This window comes from Natrix helvetica, assembly GCF_964273705.1.
Source record: "Natrix helvetica genome assembly, chromosome: 4".
NCBI lineage: Eukaryota > Metazoa > Chordata > Lepidosauria > Squamata > Natricidae > Natrix > Natrix helvetica.
The window spans coordinates 32544097-32565885 of NC_138550.1; the positions used below are offsets into that span (position 1 = coordinate 32544097).

The 21789-nt window shown below is 38.8% G+C and overlaps 1 protein-coding gene across 1 annotated transcript in view; it reads right to left on the reverse strand.

Annotated features, from left to right (window-relative positions):
* Positions 1-4292, reverse strand: part of LOC309391913 (lymphotactin-like) — a 5196-nt gene extending 904 nt beyond the window's left edge. Inside the window, exons 1-2 of the mRNA XM_081952751.1 lie at positions 4110-4292; positions 1390-1507 (exon numbers count right to left, since the gene is read on the reverse strand). Of these exons, the coding sequence (XP_081808877.1) occupies positions 1390-1507; positions 4110-4179 (188 nt within the window). The 5' untranslated portion in view covers positions 4180-4292. The remainder of the gene's footprint in view (positions 1-1389; positions 1508-4109) is intronic.
* Positions 4293-21789: the final 17497 nt, after the last annotated feature.

A 21789-nucleotide genomic window follows, 5' to 3' on the forward strand; every position in this document is an offset into this window, starting at 1 on the left:
CTAAAACAGCAATCTTGATTTTGTAATAATGGCTGAATTATTATTCTGTATGAACCTGAAATTAGCCTACCAACCTTTGTGCATTTTCTTGACTCCTACATTGACTAGACCAGGGGTGTCCAAACTTGGCAACTTTAAGACTTGTGGACTTCAACTCCCAGAATTCCCCAGCCAGCCCTGGACTAGACCTTTATTTTTATTATCTAGCTTCATTTAGCTCCTAAAAGTAGGAAGCAGTGAAAAGCACTTGGATATACAAAGAGGTTTGTAGAATATGACTAGATAAGAATAGGCTGAAAAACAGCTTCTATCCCAGAGCAATAACTATATTGAATTCTACTGTATAGTGCAATAAAATGCAATATCAGGGGTTTTCAATTGAGTTGTATAGAATGCTAAGGATGTGTGTTTATGTTTTATTTTTATAGTCATATTGTGCATTGAAGATGGCATTTAATTTTGTTGTACGAGGTGCAATGACAATAAATTAAACTAAACTTTCAGTCCTAAAGTCAATACATATACCAGATACAGATTAAAGAGTATATAAGCAAAGATATAGGTACACTGCACAGTATATATTTGGTTGTATACTATAATTATAGGTAACAGCATTGGCAGCTGATAGAGAATTTAATTGGCTGTATTAAGTATTATCAGCATGCAGCTGGCAAGAACATAGCAGCTAACCTAGCTTCCTCCTTCTGAACTCTATTTCACAAACTTAGATAAGCATAGCTTGTGATTAGAGATGATAGCAACTGTAATTTAAAATGTATCTGTGAACACCAGGTGCTAGAGACAAATAAAAAAGCCTTTAATATTCACTGTCAGCTCTTAAGTTATTCGAAGCATTTGGCTGGTCTGTCATAGAGAGACTTTATAAAGGTGTACTAAAATAGTCTGAACAACTCTAGTGGTCCCTTTTCTGCTACTAGGCACACATTTTATTAAAAGGAATAAATTTTTGTAAGCTGAAGTTCACTCATCGTGTGGCATCTGATAATAGGATCTGCAACTCACAAGCTGATGCTTTTTAATCAGAAAATATGCTACAATCTCTTCCTGATTTTTGTCCCTTAAACTAATGGGGCTTCCTTTTACCAAGCTGTACTCAAATATCTTTGGACATATATAGTGTATTCTAAATGACTTGGGGAACTACAGTTTTGATTTTGTGTCTCCAAGAAGAGAAGATATATAGGCAATAACATGTGTTTTTGCTTCTTTTGTTCCCTCCAATCACCAGACAATTATTTGGGGAGATTAAATGACTCTTCTGTCTATTAAGACCTATACAATTGTATACATATGTGTTTTGGTATCTCTTTCCATTTTTGCTGGTGGAACATTCTTTTCCAGGCCTACAACTGAAGATTAGATACTCACACTACAACTTTTTTTGGATGGTGATGTATTTCATAACGTTCAAGTCTTCTAATGTTTATTTCTTCTGTATGCAGGTTTACACAGGAGTCATGTGCCAGAGTTTGACTCCCTAAGGTTCCTAAAAAAAAACATTCACAAAAAAATTGTTGAAAGTATTTTGTTGTTGTCAAATTTTCAGATCTTATACATGTACCACCTAAATCCTGAAGGTATTTTCATTCTTTAATTTCCTTTGCAATAAACCACAGTGATTAATGGTATGGATTATGGCATCTTTGCTCAAGTTTGAACATTTGTAACACAATTGTGACATTTCTCAATTTTACAATGCTCCAATCTACTAATTGTATACTTTGCTGGGAATCTCTAGTATACATATAGATCCAATAGTTTCAATCAATTAGTTCTTCAAAGGAGGTTATTATCCTTCCTTCCTTCTTTCCTTCCTTCCTTCCTGTTTTTTTCAATCCTGTATATACACACACACATATGTATGTAAGTACATTTACATATACATCATATATGTATACATAGTAAAGATAAAAGTTCCCCTCGCACATATGTGCTAGTCATTCCCAACTCTAGGGGGCAATGCTCATCTCTGTTTTAGAGCCAAAGAGCCAGTATGTCCAAAGACATCTCCGTGGTCATGTGGCCAGCATGACTAAACACCAAAGGCACACAGAACACTGTTACCTTCCCACCAAAGGTGGTCCTTATTTTTCTACTTGCATGTTTACATGCTTTCAAACTATTAGGTTGGCAGAAACTGGGACAATAACAGGAGCTCACTCAGTTGCGCAGTGCTAGGGATTTGAACCGCTGAACCGCTGACCTTTCTGATCAATAAGCTCAGCATCTTAGCCACTGAGCCACCATGTCCCTTATACGTACATATATAAAACTAATATCCAAAGGGATTAACAGCCTACTATTACAGGTCTGTCTTCCAACAATGCAGGACACATATTCTTTTTGATTTTTTTTTATTATTATTATTGTCCTTCTACAACATCTTACAGTCATTATATCAACATTATTATGTCATCATACCTGTACATGTAAATATTATTTCGCTTCTATGTTTATAAACCTTTATACACAGTTTATATATACACACACACACACACATGCATACATACATACATACATACATATATATATATATACATACAGGGCTTAATTAATTTTATTCTTGTTTTGCAGCCATTTGTACCAATTGTTCCAAATTTCATAATATCCCAACTCTTCTTTGTCTTTTAATTTTAGTGTTAATTTGTCCATCTCTGCACAATCCAAAAAAAATTGTATCACTAATTCGTCCAAGGGGATATTATTTTGTTTCCAGCATTGGACAAATGCTGTTCTAGCTGTGGTCGGCAGATGTGTTAATATGTACTTAATTTTCTTTTGATTACTCCCAGCAGAAAGATTTCGGGTTTGTATTTTATTTGTTCTCCTATAATTTCTTGTACCCATTTCCAAATTTTTGTCCAATATTTTTGAGTTTCTGGACAGGTCCACCATCTATGATAGAAAGTCCCTTGTGTTTTTTTACACTTCCAGCAGTTCAGATTCACGTTTGGGTACATTTTAGCCAGTGTTGTTGGTGGTAAATGCCAACGATAAAACATTTTATGCATATTTTCTTTGAGTGCTACTGATCGTGCTAGTTTATAATTTGTGTTCCAAATTATTTCCCAATCCACTAGATCTATATTGGCAGGACACATATTTTAATTTATTTAAAGAAAAAACATAGTGAGATTGCACCCACACAATAAGTAGATTCCCGTACCTATTAGCAAAAGTAAATCACATCCAAAGTACTGAATCAGAACTAGTGAGAGCACAATTGTCTAACTAAAATACAATCTTTTCCAATATAGGAATGATTCAATTTTAAACATCCATTATAATTTGCCTAATGAATGCTTCAAAAACCTTTGTTAGATTTGAGACTTAATAAAAATGGAAATGCTTTATCCACAATCTGTAAATATAAGTGTAACAAGATCAAAACCCTACTCATATACTCATTGTGAGGATCAAAAAGACATTCCTCTAATTCATAAGGGATTCTTTTCCTTATGAATGAGAAAAATTGCTCATGATATTTCATGAACATGGGGGCTGAATTCCAAGATGTCTTTATTTAATGGAAGAAAGAAAAAGAAGACATAAAGATGGCAAACAAATGAAAAGCTATCGGTTGCCTATTTGGCTGCCTTCTTTGGTAACCATTTGCAACCAAGAAATCAAAGACCTGCCTGCAGAATGGGTGACCAAATCTACACAGCTCTGTGCATTCATGTATGAAAATTGGCACTACAATGTTCTATCAGGACATAGAGCCTAAGGGCAAGATGATATTCACAAAAAGCTACATTTTATACTTTGCACACTTTGAAGGGGTTGCACAGCTAATCATCAGAACTGTTAGGAGAATAGTTCCATGAGATCACACCATCTTAATAGACATTAAAATTTCACAATGGAACAATGGAATCAACTCTTTTATACATCTATAAAAACATCTATAAAAGTTTTTACCTCTTAAACTGACAGAATATGGACCAGAAATCCAGAGAGAAATTTAGATCTCATTGAAGCAGATTTTACTTCTAGAAGAGCACATAGTGCAAATATTATCCCAGGTAGGAATAGCAATTCAGATGCTACACTTGAATTGAAAAGAGAAAAATAAAACCAAAACATACCTCTGCTAATATTGACTTCGAAGTTCTCCAGAAAAGAAATAGCTAGAATGATTGCCAAATAAAGCCTCATGGTTGATCCTTTCCTTAGGATGATGGGAAGATGAATGTTTCAAGCTTATTTCAACACATTTATGTACTGTCTGGACATTTGGAACAAGGGGTGTAATGGGAAGGATGAGAGATGGAAAATCTTTTTATAAACCCCACCTGTTCATATCGTAAGATAGAAGGAGGGGGAAAAAATCCCCTCTTCTGTTCTAGCCCCCAATCATGAGCTTTTTCCTGCCACAATGTGGTTACCTCTGCAAGAATGTCACCATTAGTTTTATTCTAAGTCTAAAAGAAAGTTGTCTTCTGTCCACAGTGGAAACCAATAGTGTGACTATGGTTTTATCACTAAGCTGTGGATTTAAAATGCACTGCACAAACCAGGAAATCAAACTGCTAGATCAGAAGACCTGAGTATAGTAATCTAAATTTGTTATCTAGTTAGAGGAGAGACATAAACACAGGCATTATTTTCTCAGGAACCTTCAATGAATAAAACATTACCAATATGAAATTAAAATATATGTGTGTATGTGTACTTCCACGTATGGTTATAGTTTCAAAATATAATATGCTGAATTATTGATAAATTATATTTCTTCACCAAATTCCTATATATTATACCAGTTGATACAGAGAATAAGGACAGTTTGGAGATACATGCTTCTCTATAAAGCTTTGTAGGTAGCCTAGGGTTAGTCAGTCTAAATCAGTGGTTCCCAACTTTTTTGGCAACGCCCCACCTAAGCATGTCTAAAATCCTGATGCCCCCCTCCCTTCAGTGACATATAATTCTTACTTTACTCAAAAAGTGAACTCTACTCACAGGGAGGAAGCCTAAAAGGCCATTAACTTACTTTAAACAAGGTTCAAATTGCTCCACTTAAAAATCAAATTGCCCCCCTTTGGGGCATGGGCCCCACATTGGGAACCACTGGTCTAAATAACCTTTCAAACATATTTTGTATATTGAATGGCATAACTTCATGGTTAGTGTTTGGACTAAGAAAGGACAATATGGGTACACACAGTATATCATTAAAAATATTATTTGTTGGAATAATTAACCCAGTATGTTACTTTCTGTAGGGTTAGCTAATCTAAAATGCGTGGCATGAAAATAAAAATAAAAAAGGAAGAAGGGAAGAGAAAAACACCAAAACCAGCAACATCTTTTTAGTTATGACCTTTACATAACAGGGAGCCAACTTAATAATAATTATAGGCAAGATTGTTGTTAAATGATAAATCCTTCTATAACCAGACCCATATTCTAAGTAGTCTGGGAAACACCTCATCATGGAAACCACACTGAACTATGAGACAACTCCTACATACTTATCTGTTTTCAGGAATACAGTGGACCGGTTGAAGGCACTGGCAATGAATCAGGACAGGAGGCAGAGCGTTTGTTCTCAGAAACGATGCAATGAAAATGACCAACACTAAAATTCCATAGAAATGGCTGAAGTAACATGAGAACATTTTTAAGAACTGCCCTAGGAACCATTTCTGCCACTTTATATATCAGTGATGGCTAACCCTTTATGTCACCGCATGCTGACCCGCGTGCCGGAAATGGCACACAGAACCATCCCGCCTGGAACACGTGGCCTCGCTGGCCTTCATGTACACAGATCACCAAAACCTGTAAGAGCAGCATTCCAACCCAAACTTCCAGTTTCTGGTGTGGGTGCATGCCTGATGAACAGCTGGCCATCGTGCATGCATGTGACAGAAACCAAGAAGTTTGGGTGTCGGCATACACATGCGCACCAGAACACTGCTCTTCTTTGTTTTGGTGCTCCCGTGCGCACAAAGGCCAGCTGGCACAGAAGAGGATCCAGCGAAGCCGCATGTTCCGGGTGAAATGGCTCTGCGTGCCACCTCCAGCACGCATGCCATAGGTTCACCAACATGGTTATATATTATAAATGTATTGCTGGGATTTCAACCTGACTGGAAAAGGGAGAAGAAGGAAAAAAAAACTGGATTTGGAGGCAATTTCTCCTCAGTCCTTTGGGAAATAAACAAATCTTCTGTTGGATCTTGTTGGCTTGGCAGATATAACTGAAGGTCAGCAGTGCCACAAATAGCCCCATGCTATGAAGGTCTTAATAGGTGATAACTAGCCCCTTAAATTGTATCCTGGAATCTATAGAAATCCACTGCAGTTTATCCAGAGTAGCTTTAGATAGGTAGACTGTGGTGAACACATAACTTCCAGCACTGACACATTGTGAACCAACTCTAACTTTCAGATGGCCTTTAAGAACACTTCAGGCAGACCCTGCTGCAATAGTACAAACAGGAGGTGACCAAAACACGAATGACTTTGGGCAAGGTTTCCCAGTCTAGGAGTTACAGATACAGATTAACAGAGTTAGAAGGGAACTTGTAGGTCATTTAGTCCAACCCCCTGCCCAAGCAGGAGACCCTACACCCAGGATGGTGAACCTATGGCACGTGTGCCACAGGTGGCACGTGGAGCCATTTGTCAGGGCACGTGAGGCGTTGCCCTGTCAGCTGACCAGCGCACATGCGCGTGCTGGCCAGCTGACTTTAGCCTTTTTTTTTTTAGGCCATTTTTCGTCCTCCCCAGACTCTAGAGGCTTTATAGGAGCCTGGGAAGGGCGAAAACATCCTCCACCAAGGCCCACCGGAGGCTTCCGGAGCACAAAAAACTGGCCCTATAGGCAAACTGGAAGTGACTTCCGCTTTGCTCATAAGGTCATTTTTCGTCCTCCAGAGCCTTCAGGGAAGCCTCTGGAAGGCCCCTGAAGGCTCCGGAGGGCTTAAATCGGCCCTACAAACAAACCAGAAGTCCATTCCCGAACTTCCGGTTTGCCTGTAGGGCCAGTTTTTTGCACTCCGAAGGCTTCAGGGAAGCTATTGAAGCCTCTAGAGGGCCTCCAGAGGGGCGAGGAGGGCTGTTTTCATCCTCCCCAGGCTCTTATAAAGCCTCTGGAGCCTGGGGAGGATGAAAAAAGCATGCAAAAAATAGGGGGAAAGAGGGGAAATGCCTGTCATGCACGCATGTGCGCTGGAGTCACATATTGTGTTATGGGTGCGGCACAGCTGCGCATGACCCCTCTGCACTCTCCCCACTTTTGGCACGTGAGCCAAAAAAGGTTCACCATCGCTGCCCTACACCATTTCTGACAAATGGCAGTCCAATTTCTTCTTGAAAGCCTCCTATGATGAAGCCCCCACAACTTTTGAAGGCAAGCTGTTCCATTGGTTGATTGTTCTCAATGTCAGAAAATTTTTCCTTATTTCTAGGTTGAATCTCTCCTTCAGTTACTATCCATTATTCTTTATCTGGCCTTCAGATACCTTGGAAAATAGCTTGACCCCTTCCTCTCTGTGGCAGATCCTCAAATATTGGAACACTGCTCTCCTTGTCCTTCTCTTCACTAGGCTAACCATGCCCAGTTCCTGTAACCATTCTTCATATGTTTTAGTCTCCAGTCCCCTAACCATCCTAGTTGCTCTTCTCTGCACTTTTTCTAGAGTCTCAACATGTTTTTTTATAGTGTGGTGACCAAAACTGGTTGCAGTATTCTATGTGTGGTCTTACTAAGGCTTTATTGAGTGGTATTAGTACCTTACTTGTGCAAAAGCTCTCCTGCTCACAGCTCTCATCTGCTCTTCAAGCAAGAGCCATGAGTCTTAGAGGATCACCAAGTTAGATGCCAGTTCTGTCTGAAGAATTGCAATTCTATCCAGAACTAAAGATGAGGAATCTCCAAATCTCACCCACACATCATCAATATGAGTCACTGATCTGTCATTTAATTATAGCACCAGAAAGCCGGATATAGACCTTACAAGATATGGTTCTTCTGGGGGACAGGCAAAAAGTTGTATTTCCTTTGGTTTGAAATACTAGAACTTTACAGATACTCGAAGGGATTCTTGGCTTTGTTGAATATCTGGGTAATGCAACACTGAAAAGTGAGGTATAAGTTGCTGTTTGGTGGTGCATGTGATTTTACAAATTGCTAGCGATGACTGTTATTTAATTAAACTATGGTTAAACCAGACAGCAAGGCCAGAACATGTTGAGCATGGCCAGAATCTGTTGGTTTGGTTCCTGGATTATTCTCAAATAATATGAGGAAATGAGGACATTCCTAAGAACTATTAAAATGCTTTTCCTCTGTAAGTCACAAAGGAAAACAGAAGTAAAGAGCAACTATCTAACCCAGTGGTAGTCAACCTTTTTCTGCCTACCGCCCACTAATGGATCTTTCTTGATGGAAAAATTTCCTTACTGCCCACCAGTTTTGTTCTTCGACTTCTCCTCCTCCTCCTTTCCCCACAACCCCACTCCCTTCTAGCAGTGATGATGTTACCTAGTTTGGTAATGAAATGTCTGTAAGAAAACCACCAAGCTCAGAAAGCAGCAAGGATCCCACTATCCCCCACCTCCTCTTTCTCCCTTTCATTCTCCTTTTTGTCTTTTCTGCTCCTTCCCCCCCCCTCCCACCCCACCCCTTTCTAGCACTTCACCAGCTCAGGCGCGACCGGAGAAGTTTCTCTTCTCAGAAATGTCTTCTCGGGCTGTGCCCGTGTGATCTGAGCAACCACGTGATTCACCTCACTCAGTGTTTCCCTGGCGATGGGACGGCGCTTGCCTGCGCTCCACAGCTCAGGCGCGACTGGAGAAGTTTCCTCCCCTTCTTCTTCCCACGTGTTTGCTTGTGCACGCGCTTGTGCTAGCCTGCCCACTCGCACAAAAGGAGGTTTTAACCTCCAAAATACCTAACGCACACATTCTCACGTGCGTTAGTTCAAAAGGAGGTTTTAACCTCCGAAATCCCCACCGCCCACCTGGAATCCCAAAACGCCCACTAGTGGGCGGTAGGGACCAGGTTGACGATCTAACCTAACACCAGTTTTCAAGGAGGAAACTATTCTCTGCTATTTCTCAGCTAAAGTATTGTGTGAAAAACTATATTAAAATGGTTTGGAAGAGTTCTTAAAAATTTACAGAAAACAGATTACAATCATATCAGATATTCCTATTATATTTATATTTACCATAGTTTTCCCCAGTTTAACTTATTACCAAGGGAAAGCAAAGTATATTCTGAGACCTTCTTCACCTTTAGGGGAATGTGACATCAAAGTCACAGATACTGTGAGCCAAAAAAAGGGGCATTTTTGTGATATATCATTTATTTATAGATATGCATCTGCGAGGATTATATAGAAGTCCCCATTTTAAATATCCAATAAATGATGATCCTATATTAGCATTTCTTTAAACAGGTTTTATCATTACAGAGCCACAGTGGCGCAGTGGTTAGAATGCAGTACTGCAGGCTACTTCTGCTGACTGCCAGCTGTCTGCAATTTGGCAAATCGAATCTCACCAGGTTCAAGGTTGACTCAGCCTTCCATCCTTCCCAGGTGGATAGAATGAGGACCCAGATTGTTGGGGGGGAAATATGCTGACTCTGTAAACCATTTAGAGAGGGCTATAAAAGCTTAGTAAAGCGGTATATAAGTCTAAGTGCTATTGCTATTGAATATTCAGAGTTTTTTTAAAAAATACAAATTGCAAAGAAGAGAAAACAAAACAGAAACAAATTAAACCAAGGTAAAAGGAAACAGTAGAAAAACATATTAACATACTGCATTTGCAATAAATAATTCAGTTTTAAATTGAAGCTCCATCTTATGTTTTCTGATCATTATCAAGTTGTTCTACAAGGCAAAAAATGGGAGCTAAGTGATGTAGATCCATTTAGGGCAATTGCAACTATAGCTGAGACTTCCAAACTTTTAGTCTGCAGGCTCAGCCTACAGAAGCATGGATCCTTGGGCAGACAGAATCATATGGATTCCATTTTGTTGATAGAGAATAAGCTTGAAAGTACAAAGGCATCACATTATAAATCAGGAATGGTGCACTATATCCATCTTAACAGAACAATCTGGTTTGGTTCAAGCCCATTAAATCCAGAGTTCTTTGTATGTAGTTTAAAATCTCATTTATCCTATCCAGTAATTACTATGTCTACTTACTGATAATATATTTCTGAGTTACTTTTTTTCTTTTCTTTTTTTCTCTCCTTGTTTGTTCATTTGATTTCTCCTTAAAAAGATGTGCCCCTGTTTCAGATTTCAAGGTAAATAAAAGAGAAAATAAAAGGCATCCTTGACAAATTCCATGAGATATCTTAATAAACAAAGACACAATTCTCTTTGTATTAATTGTAGATAAAGGTTTAGAACACCACATTTTCATCCTATTAATATAGGAGTAAATTCATATTTAAATCAAACCTGCTCCGTAAATTTCAGCTACACCTAAGCTTAGCCTATTACTGCAGCCAAATAAAATGACAAGTGCTGATTTCAATTCATGTCAAAGTATACACATATTGTCAACCACTAATCCAATATTGTTTTAAACTTGCCATCCTTTTATCAAGGCAGGTTGCCAGGATGGTCTATTAAGGTTGATATCATCTGTAATGTTATGTGTCAGAGTTGGATTTAATACAGAGATCAAATAATAGTTGCAGAGAAATCTACCAACCTTTAAGATCACAGTTATAAATGTATACAGATATAAGTATAACACTTACTGAAGAATGTTGGGAAAACAATTCAAAAAAGTATCTTTATAAATTTACAATAATATAGGAGCCAAAAAAGTAATATATGTTTAATATCATTCATAGGATAACCACAGGACCAGGATTTTTGCCAGTTTTCATCGATTTAACTTTCCAAAAGATACATTCAGTGCTGCAGTGGCTCAGACTCATTGACTGAAGTGCAATTCAATGATGCCCTTGTTTACATGGCTGAATCAACAAGTTCCTTAAATAATGGGGAAGAATAGAATGTCATTCCGACAATAACAATAAAAAAGTGTAAGAAAATATTTAACTGATTTGAAACTACTCAGGTTTTCTTAGCCCTAATAACAGTATCACATTTTAGAATAAACTCCACAACAACAATCATCAAACCCTTCCCAAAGTGTTGCTTTCCAGATTTGTTAAATTGACTCTGTTGGCTGACAATGAGGAACCTATAATGGTGGCTTCCCCTCTTTCCTTCCTTATGAAACACTTGAAGGAAAAAGAGTGGTGCAGCACCAAGAAGAGGGAACAGTGGTATGAATTCTTTTTGTCACTCTGATAGAAATCTGGATTCAGGGAAGTAGTAAATCTACGATGCTACTTCTCTCCCTCAACATCTGTGTCCATTAATACTGTTCTTGGAGACCAATGGTTTAAGACTGTGAGGGCAAACCTATGGCACACATGCAGAGGTGGCACACAGCGCTCTCTCTGCAGGCACGTGAGTTGTCACCCCAGCTCAGCTCTGCCACACATGCATCCCGCCAGCCAGCTAATCTTCAGGTCTCTGCTGCGCATGCAGGCACAGGCACATGCAGGGGCCCATGTGCACATGCATGGGGGTGAATGTAGGGTACATGCACGCATGCACAGGGTGTGAGGCACATATGGGGGTGTATACACATGTGGGGGGCACATAGGACCGCATGTGCATGTGCGGGGGATATGCACAGGTGCATGGGGGCACATGCTTGGGGGCAGCATGTGAATTCCATTTTGGGGTTCAAAGCGGGCACTTTGAGCATTCTGTCCAGAAAAGGTTAGTCAACACTGGTTTAAGATGTGAAATATTTTGCTTATGTTTAGGGTAACGTATCATTTACGCTCAATATAAGTGAGGATGTGAATGTTAAATGCCCAACACACCTAAGCTTGGGGGAAAGGCTTAGCTTCATCTTTGCAAGTCAGTAATGGGAGAAAAAGTAAATGAGAGGGCCATAAAAAAAAAAGAAATGAAAAAAACACATGATGAGAAATACATTGTGCAAGGGATTAATTATTTGGGCACTTTTTAGTTTGCTAAACTTAAGAAACAACTTAATTTTCTGTTAAGGTCTTGGAATGGATTTCCTCTGTTTCCACACCATAGCAATGTAGCCTTCTTTATTTCTCTTGGCAAAGACTCAAGACCTACGCACCTTAGTGCAGCCATTGTCCTTTCCTTTACCATGCTTATTTATTTCATTCATCGTCTGGTACGTTATTATCAAAGGCAGTGGCAGAGGTTTTCTACCTTTTTTATTTTTATTTGTTAGTAGAGAGAAGGACATACTGGTTAAGATCACACAGGAAGTTAAAAAAAAAAGCATTTACATAAAGCAGGCCCAGGACCCGTGAGAGCAGGGAACTTTGACGAAGCAACCCAACTGTTACAAATTGTTCTGTGTTTCCAAGTACTGTATGCATAAACTAAAATGTGTTATAAAATGAACTTCAACACCTTCTAACCACACTGCGCTATGGTACACCTCACCTTTCCCCCCAGGGTTAAGTGTGCTGGGCATTTAACACCCACTTCCTGCTTGGCCAGAGATATGTGTATTAAACCAAGAGCAAGCAATTCTTTCTTAGATGACGTTGCTCAGCATAGAAAGTTGCATTGCAAAAAAGAAACAGGTTTTTTTTTCTTTCAGTGGGCTTGTTTTTACCCTCACTGACTATATAGTAAGGAAAACATGATGTTTCTTCTCCAGAGTGGTCAACACACAAACACAAGGTCTTGTGATGTTCCATTTTGAAAGCTTTCCAATGATCAATTTAGAATCTTCTTTCTTTAAATTGCCTTGCCTTGCTCTCTCGTTTTAGGAAGTGTATCACTGCAGGGGGGGGTTCCCTTTTAGGAGGGAGAAACTATCTAAGAAGATGATCTATGTTTAATTTGACCTAGCGTGCCTTTTTGACCATGAAGCAAAAAAATATACCCAGAATCCGCTATGGTTGTCTTAGTAGTTCAGCTGGAGTTTTGTAATAGTTGAAAGCTTTCAGGTTCCTCATTAAGCAATAGGATTAAAAGTCAGAAAAAGGTGAGATCAGCAGAGCTGATTTTAAAACCAAATGTGAACCAATTCAAATTCTTAGATGTAGTGAACTTGCCCACATATGAAAACTGAGCCTTAGTAAGTATAATATCTCTGGAAGAAGAAATATGGAAACTATTGAATGATTTCATTTTTAAGAGCATAAATTCCAACTGTTAAAATCAAAATTATTTCCATTGCACTTGTTTTTTCATCTAAGGCAGCCTGGCTGGCTAGGGAATTTTGAGAGTTGAAGTCCTCACATATTAAAATTGTGAAGTTTGAAAAACGTTGACCTAAGAACTTATCTGCACTGCCAAATTACCCATTGCCAGTGCAGACCACCAATCATTTTTTAAGATCAGGAACAGAAGTCATTTGCTTTTGCCCCAACCCCAGCCACTACCAATACAATCTCTAGTTCCTATTCTACTTGCAAAATAGTATTTTCACATTTGACTGATAGACTTTCATTGGTTGAAGGTTAACTCCAGCAGTTCATTGGTTGATGCACCTGGTTCCAGCAACACCATCTCTAGTCACCAACATCCAATTTGTTTCTTGACATTTAATCTGCATGTTACTGTTTGTTTTAAGAACTTCATATTTCCATCATTTCAACAATGAATTGGTTCCACAATTAAAAACTAAATTTTAAAGACAATATCACTTGTCCTCTGAGTCTTCCCTATGGGTGACGTTGAGTACCTCAAGGAACCCTTTATTCAGGGGTGAAATCCAGCAGGTTCTCAAAGGTTCTGGAGAACCGATAGCGGAAATTTTGAGTAGTTCGGAGAACGGCAAATGAAAGACTCTGCAAATGAACAAGCCATAAATCTGATATTACATTTCTCAGATAAGCAATTGAAGTTTCCTGGTTAAAAAAACATATCTAGAGAAGCCATATGGAGTTGACTGAAGAACAGTTGTTGGAGGTCCTTTTCCCCCTTACAGTTCCGGATACATATACACCTCCAATTTGTCATATGTCTTTTTAGAAAAAGGAACAATTGTGCAATGTTAAATATGGCTCAATCCATCTGTGCCAATCTTTGGATATCCTGTCATTAAAAACAAACCCAGTGTGTACAACTGGTAGGATCAGTTTTTCTCTATAATGAGACTATTGTTTCTGAAATCACATTCAGATACTGGTTTAGTTAAATTTTTCTCTATAACTGGGCTGTTGCTTCTGAATTCACACAGTGTTTTGCTTACTGCAATTTTAATTAAAAGTAATTAAACTATGTTTTAGAAAATTAAAAGATACTCATATTTGAAGGGGGGGATAGAACATTTTGTATTCAACCATAATTTGCACGTCAGTCCATGTTCTATTACCTTATGCCTCTGGAGTAAAAACCTACATAAATATTCATCCTTTTTGTAGCTATGCACCCTCGCTTGCTAAAACCAGAGTGGTCGATTTGGCAACCTAACAAGCGTCTCTTTTCTTTCAAATATCTCCTCCATGTCACAAAACAAGCGTAGGTAAGGGATAAGGATTAAATTGTTCAGTTTTTTTAAAAAGGGTTAAAACTCCTAAGTGTGCATGCTTGGTTTTGGGTGGGACTGAAGCAGTGGTGGGTTTCAAAAATGTTTAGAACCTTTTCTGTAGGTGTGGCCTGCTTTGTGGGAGTAGTTTGCTGGCCATGTGACAGGGTGGGAGTGGCTTGCCAGCCATGTGACTGAGTAGGAGTGGCTTGGCAGTCATGTGGCTGGGTGGGCATGGCCAACTTGTAAAATGTGGTGAAACCCACTTAACAATGCTCTTGCTTAGCAACCAATATGTTGGCTCAGAAACTCTGGCATTTGAAGCACACAAGTCTTAAAGCTGTCAAGTTACAAGACCCTTGCACCCCTAACCTTTAGAAAAAAACCAGGGATGTTCAAACTTGACAGCTTTAAGACTTGTGGACTTCAGCTCCCAGAATTCCTCCGCCAGTCATGTTGGCTCAGGAACTCTGGCATGGAGGTGTGCAAGTCTTAAAGCTGTCAAGTTACAAGATCCTTGCACCCTTAACCCTTTAGAAAAAAAAGTGATTGGTGAGCCAGCCAATCAGTGAGCAGCGGGCGGGGCAAGCGTGATGTGGACGGGCAGAGGGAGGGAGTTGGAACCGGTTCTAAACAGCACGGTAGATTTGTGGAACCTTGAGGTTAGAACTGGCAGGAACCCACTCCTGGACTGAAGTAGCCATTAGCATCCTTTATGTTTGGAATTGCTCAAAAACATAATTTGCTCACCAGATAAATAAACAGGCAAAATCCATGCATGAATAGTTTTATTAATAAAAACTCAGGATAAAATATAATTCATATTTTTAAAAAACACAATGGCATCAATGCAGAATGTTCCAGCCAAGACTTTCATACATTGACATATGCATCAAAAGAGGCTCTCACACAGATAAACATATATGACTGCTATACTTTATGTCTACCTTTTCTTCAGATAATAACAAGTGTAAGCCTGAGCAGAATTAGATTAACTATTAGATTGAATCCTGGATAATGATTTCCTGAAAGATAAGAGCGTGGCTAGATTAGGAAATGTACAAACAGGAAAGATTGAATATTGCCAAGGTAGTTATTAATTTCACATATACAAACTAAAGCAAAGCTTTAAACTTTGTTCAAGGCTTTTTTGAATTGTATTCTTGACAATGGTAAAAAGGAAAATTGGTGGCATTTTGACCAGTAAATACCACCTCTGATTGGCCCCGCCGCCATCTATTCTCTGCCTCCTGAGTCCCAGCTGATGGGTAGGGAATGGGGATTTTACAGTATCCTTCCCCTGCCATGCCCACCAAGATATGCCCACAGAATCCTTTAGAAGAAGCAGTATACTCAAGAATGTATACTCTTCCTTATGGCTCTCCTTTCACAGGAAAGTACAGAATCAGGTTCTTAGAATAACAGATAAAGCCTTGGCACAACTCACATTTCAAACATATGTTTCTTTTCAAGGAATGTATCTGCATTGTTTTTATGCCCTAAGGATGTCATGTCTCCTTTTCTAGTTATGTTATTTTCTCATGAGTTATAAAGACATCTTTTCCCTTGAAGTCACTAGTATAGATCTATTTCGAGCTAATTAGCTCTCATCAGCTAGCCATACCCTTACTGGGATTTGAACCCGGGCTGTATATATCTTAGGCAGGAGTTTTACCCCTGGTATGGATGGTCTTCTGTAATGAGCCGAAGGACAGAAAGGGGTAGTAATGAGCTCCCTCCCATATTTGGACATACCAGGGGTTGTAACACAAATACATACCTATTTCCCTGGCCTAGCTGATAAGGAAGAGAGCCTGTGGCTTAGTAGCAATTACATTGGCCTAATATGCAATACAGCCCTGGTTCGATTCCCAGTAAGGGTATGGCTAGCTGATGAGAGCTAAATAGCTTGAAATAGATCTATACTAGTCTCCCTTTATTTATTTATCAGCACAAATACAACATATGTGTGTGTGTGTATGTATGTATGTATGTATGTATGTATGTATGTATGTATGTAATATTAGGCTATAGGAATTATAAATGTAAAGAGGAAGTAGCAAAGGTAAAATGAATGGAAAGCATGTATGACAATAAACAACGTGGGATATCCAATGTCTTAGGAATGGGAAGAATGGATGTAGAATGTGGTTTTTATGTTTTGTTTTGTAAAAAGCTTAATAAATATATATATATAAAGAATCTCAGGTTGTGTAGCAATTCTCTGCATTAACAACACAGTAAATTTAACCTGATCCTTAGTAAACATGCATACTTATTTTAAACATAGTAAATATGCATAGATATTTTAAACACAGTAATCATTTGGTGCTATTACCTTGAATTTGCCAATTTCTTAATCTAAATGTCTTGGAAAATATAGTTATTTTTGCCTTCTGGTTATTAGTCTTATGAAGTTTATCAAAGCAATTTTAAGCAAGGGCCTTCAATGTTCTAAGACCAGTTTGACACCAGAAAAGATTACAGGTAGTCCTTGACTTACAACTATTTGTTTAACAACAGTTCCAATTAATAATGGTGTTAAGAAGGGTGTTTTATTACCTGCAAAGCACTTCCAACATCTCAACTTACCCCCCCCCTCCCCTGTCATTATGTAATCAGGGTGCAAACCTGTTTGCACAGATGACTGGTTGTTAATTGCTCCACAATCATGTGTGATTTCCATTTGCAATGTTTTCTGGAGGCTTTCCTAGAAAGACAATGAGGAAGCCATCAGGAAAGATTGCAAGTTGCTGCTACCTGCTGAGAGCACTCCCTCTTGTGTCTAGAAGCTGGCTGAAAGAGCTGCCTGCCAAAGTTTCCATGCAAGTAAGCGGTTGTTGGAAGAAGCAGTCATGTGACATCTCACCTAGCAACTGCCTTGCTCAACAACCAAGCTTCTGATCCCAACTGAAGTCATAAGTTGTTGACTTCATACACTATATCATCAGTTATTTAGAAAGATTGGCAGCTGCATGCCATCTAGTTTGGGGAAAGATTGAGATTACTTAACACAGATATTTCCAGTTGAAATAAATGCTGAAGTTTTCTTTTCTCCAATTAATCATGTATATAACAGATAGAGATCTCTGTGATTGTGAGCCCTCGAAGGTAGTCTATATAAAAAGTATGAAGTATTTATAGCAATATTATTTTCATTTTAAAGTTATATTAACAGACTTCTTGCAGGACTGAAAGTATTTTTGCCTCTACTATCATTCTCCCAAAAAAGTAGGTAGGATCCAGAGGTGGGTTGCTACTGGTTCGCACCAATTCGGGCGAACCAGTCGTGGTATTTTGGGCATGGTCTCAGAACCGGCAGCAGCCCAGGCTGGCCATGCCCCTGAATTCACAGAACAATTTACAGTCCGCTGTGCACACGCATGTGCAAATGCATGCAAAGCAAACCAGCAGCAACCCACTCCTGATAAGATCTCATCTGAAATACTTCTCTTACTCCCTCTCCTTCTGTGGGCTGAGATATCTTTTTTTATTTTTGTAGTCTGTGGCTCTTCTTCCTGTCTCCCAAGGTCATTCCCATACACCACCACATCAGTGCCTTAAGCTGCAAAGCTAAGAAGAGCAGGGCTACAATAACGACATTAATTAATTGAATTATTATGATTAATGATGATTAATTTAAGAAGAGCAGGGCTACAATAACGACATTAATTAATTGAATTATTATGATTAATGATGATTAATTACAATTAATTAATAGCCCAACTAAATAGGTACAAAAATTATTCTATTCAATAATGTACACAACTCATCCATATCTCCTTCTTTCTTATCAGTAGAAATGGTGAAAAAGAGTAACAGTTAGTAGATGGAGATGGGTAGGGTTAGGGTACCTGAAGAAGATAATGAAAAAATCCAAGGAGGAGCAACATGGCATAAAGTTGAGATAATGTGAAGCTACTATTTAAGTTTTTTTAAAAGATATGAGTGCCTAAAGTTAAGTGGAAACCACAATTTCCTTTTATGAACTATAGCAAGTTTCAAACTAAAGCACTTTCTCTCTCCATTTTTCATCTGTCATGCTTACGTTCAAGAGTTCAGAAACTTTTATTTAGCCTATCCAAGTACAATACAGACAGCTTTGTATAATCATAGCAAAGCCTGGGTGATTTTACAAATTGCTAGCGATGACTGTTATTTAATTAAACTATGGTTAAACCAGACAGCATGGCCAGAATCTGTTGGTTTGGTTCCTGGATGACATCACTAAGAACTATTAAAATGCTTCTCTTCTATAAGTCACAAAGGAAAACAGAAGCAAAGAGCAACTAACTAACCTAACAGCAGTTTTCTAGGAGGAAACTATTCTCTGCTATTTCTCAACTATTGTGTGAAAAGCTATATTAAAATGGTTTGGAAGTGATTAAAAATTTCCAGAAAACAGATTGCAACAATATCAGATTATATTATATTATATCACCATCCTAAAGGAAATCAACTCTGACTGGTCTTTGGATGGACAGATATGAAGCTAAAGCTCAAATATTTTGTCCTCTGAGAAGAGAGGATTTTGATGTTGGGAAAGATTGAAGGCAAAAGGAGAAGGGGACGACGGAGGGCGAGTCAGTTAGATAGTATCATCAACACAATGATCATGATTTTGGGCAAACTCTGGGAGACAGTGGAGGACTAGGGAGCCTGATATGCTATGGTCCATGGGGTCCTGAACAATCAGGCATGACTTAGCAACTAAACAAAAGAACAATATGCTTCTCATTGACTAGGTTAATATTCTCAGAACTGTTAACCATGATTTTGTTATGTTTTTCCATTGGTCATGAAATAGATACTATGCCACATTTTATACAAACTAGCAGATTCCAGGACCTTTTGTTCATTTATTAGTCATTCAGAATATTGGGAAGTGTAGATATTAAAATAACAACGTCAAACAATAATCAAAACCATAAAAAAGAATAGTTGGCTAAGACAAAACGTGTATTAAGTAAGAACTAGTTTGGTGCCGGGGTTAAGATGCTGGACTAGAAACCAGAAGTTTTGGTCTTCTCTTAGGTATGGAAGTGACCTGGGTGACTGAGCAAGTCACACTCTGCCCAATATACCTCAAGGATTGTGTTGGTAAATTGGAAAGGCATAGCATTGCTTGATAGATTGAATCTGAAGCATACTAGCTCTGCTAGATATTATAATATGGACTGGCATGATAGGAAAAAGATGGTCCTTTACATACCAGGCCAGGAAGGGTTCTATATGTGACAACCAGCATCCAGAAACCAACTTGTAACTTGCAGTTCATGTAACAGAGGTGTGACATAGACATGCTATGGCAATGCTAATAACTTTTTGCTCCATTGCTCTTGGGCCTTTTACTAATAAAGTAAGTACTAAACTTAATAAATCCAGCTTTGTTGTTATTATTTCTGTCTGCAGCGATATTCTATGCTAGAAAGCTACTTTCACATTTAGCAGAGGAAGAGGAATTAGACATTTAACAACTGCAGTTATTGTCAAATGCAAAATAAAATGGCAGACATCTCAAGTGTTGGATTTGTTGTCTTCGGGTCATCCTCTCTGTTAGGAAATGTCCTATTAGATCAAAATAATTGATTAGTGGAGGCAGAAGTTTTGCAACTCATATCAACAATGCTGTGGAATGGCTGAAAATAGGAGAACAAATAGATACTTGATTTTTAAACTTACACCAAACCTGATGTTTTCAGAATCCTGGGAAATCTAAATGTTTATATTTATTTATAATTGGCCATACACAACGGGGGGGGGGGGGGGAATCATATTTAGGTTTTTGAAAAAGCTACTATGACTCTGCTACCGTGTACTATCTACTTGGTTGATTTCTTGACTACTGTATTACTTTATTAAGTAATAAAACACATTAGAAGTCTCTACTATGTATACTTGAAACTAGTGGTGGGTTCCTACTGGTTCGACACGGTTCAGCCAAACCAGTAGTGGTATGGCGGCCTGGGTCGCTGGAACTGGCAGTGACCCAGGCCTGCCACGCCCCCAAACCGGTTCTCTGGCTGCCGACGTTGCCACCACCATCTTGTTTTTTAGTTCTGCATGTGCGCAGAACTGTTTTAATTGAACTGTGCATGCTCATGCAGCACGCATCAAGTGCGCATCCAGCGTGCACATGAACGAACCAGCAGTAAAGCTGGGCAGAACCTACCCCTGCTTGAAACTGAGTAAAGCTATAGGAGGCTACGCCTTCTGTAAATTTATCATAGAGACATGAAAGAAGTTCAGACACCCCAAAGAAACATTATTTTTAGTAAAGAAATGACTAGAAACTAGGAGCAGGTGTTAACTTAGTTTCTTATACAATAAAAACCATACAAATAAAGAAGGCTACTAAACTAGCAAAGAAAGGCAGAGTCTTAAAAACATGTTCCACAAATAGATTAAAGACACAGCAAAGACTATTCAATAAAGGTACCACAGTTGATGTGGTTACAAATTGCTGGAATGATGATATCTACTCTTAAGAATGATAGGACCGCTAAGAAAAAATGACAGAATCTGTCATTTCAAGTGAAACTGTCATTAAAACTTATTAAAAAATCAGGGTGTTATATAACTTCCTACTGAACTTTGACAAAGGGAAATAAAAAAATGTATGATAAAATGGATGCAGAACTTTAGAGAAACAATCACAAAACAACAATGAAAGGAACTGTTGTGGCCCACCACCTGCCAGAGGAGCTAACGGCAGACTCGGACGATGAGGAGTTTGGGGAAGAACTTGGGCCAATTCTGGAACCTGGGGAAGGCTCTGGTGGATGCTGAGTGTTGGTCACAGGGATAGAGCCAGGGCCATCCAGCATTTCCCCAGCTGCCTTTGGAGTCAGAGATGAGGGAGGAGGAGGAGGAACACCTGGGGCCTGTTCCAGATGCAAGTATGCGCAGAGTAGGGGTGGGTTTCAAAACTTTTGACAACCTGTTCTGTGAGAGTGGCCTATTTTGTGGATGTGGCTTGGTGGTCATGTGACTGGGTAGGCATGGGCAACTTGATGTCACTCACCAGGAGATGTCATTAATTGGGTAAAATGTGGTGAAGTTCATTTAATAACACTCTTGCTTAGCAACCAAAATTTTGGGCTCAATTGTAGTCATAAGTCAAGGACTATCTCTGACTTCCTCTGCATGGCAGTCTTGTCCTCGTAAACTCCTTCTCCTTTCTGGCAATTTTCCTCTATGTTAGAGGCAGCCAAATAATCCGGACAATGTAAGGTT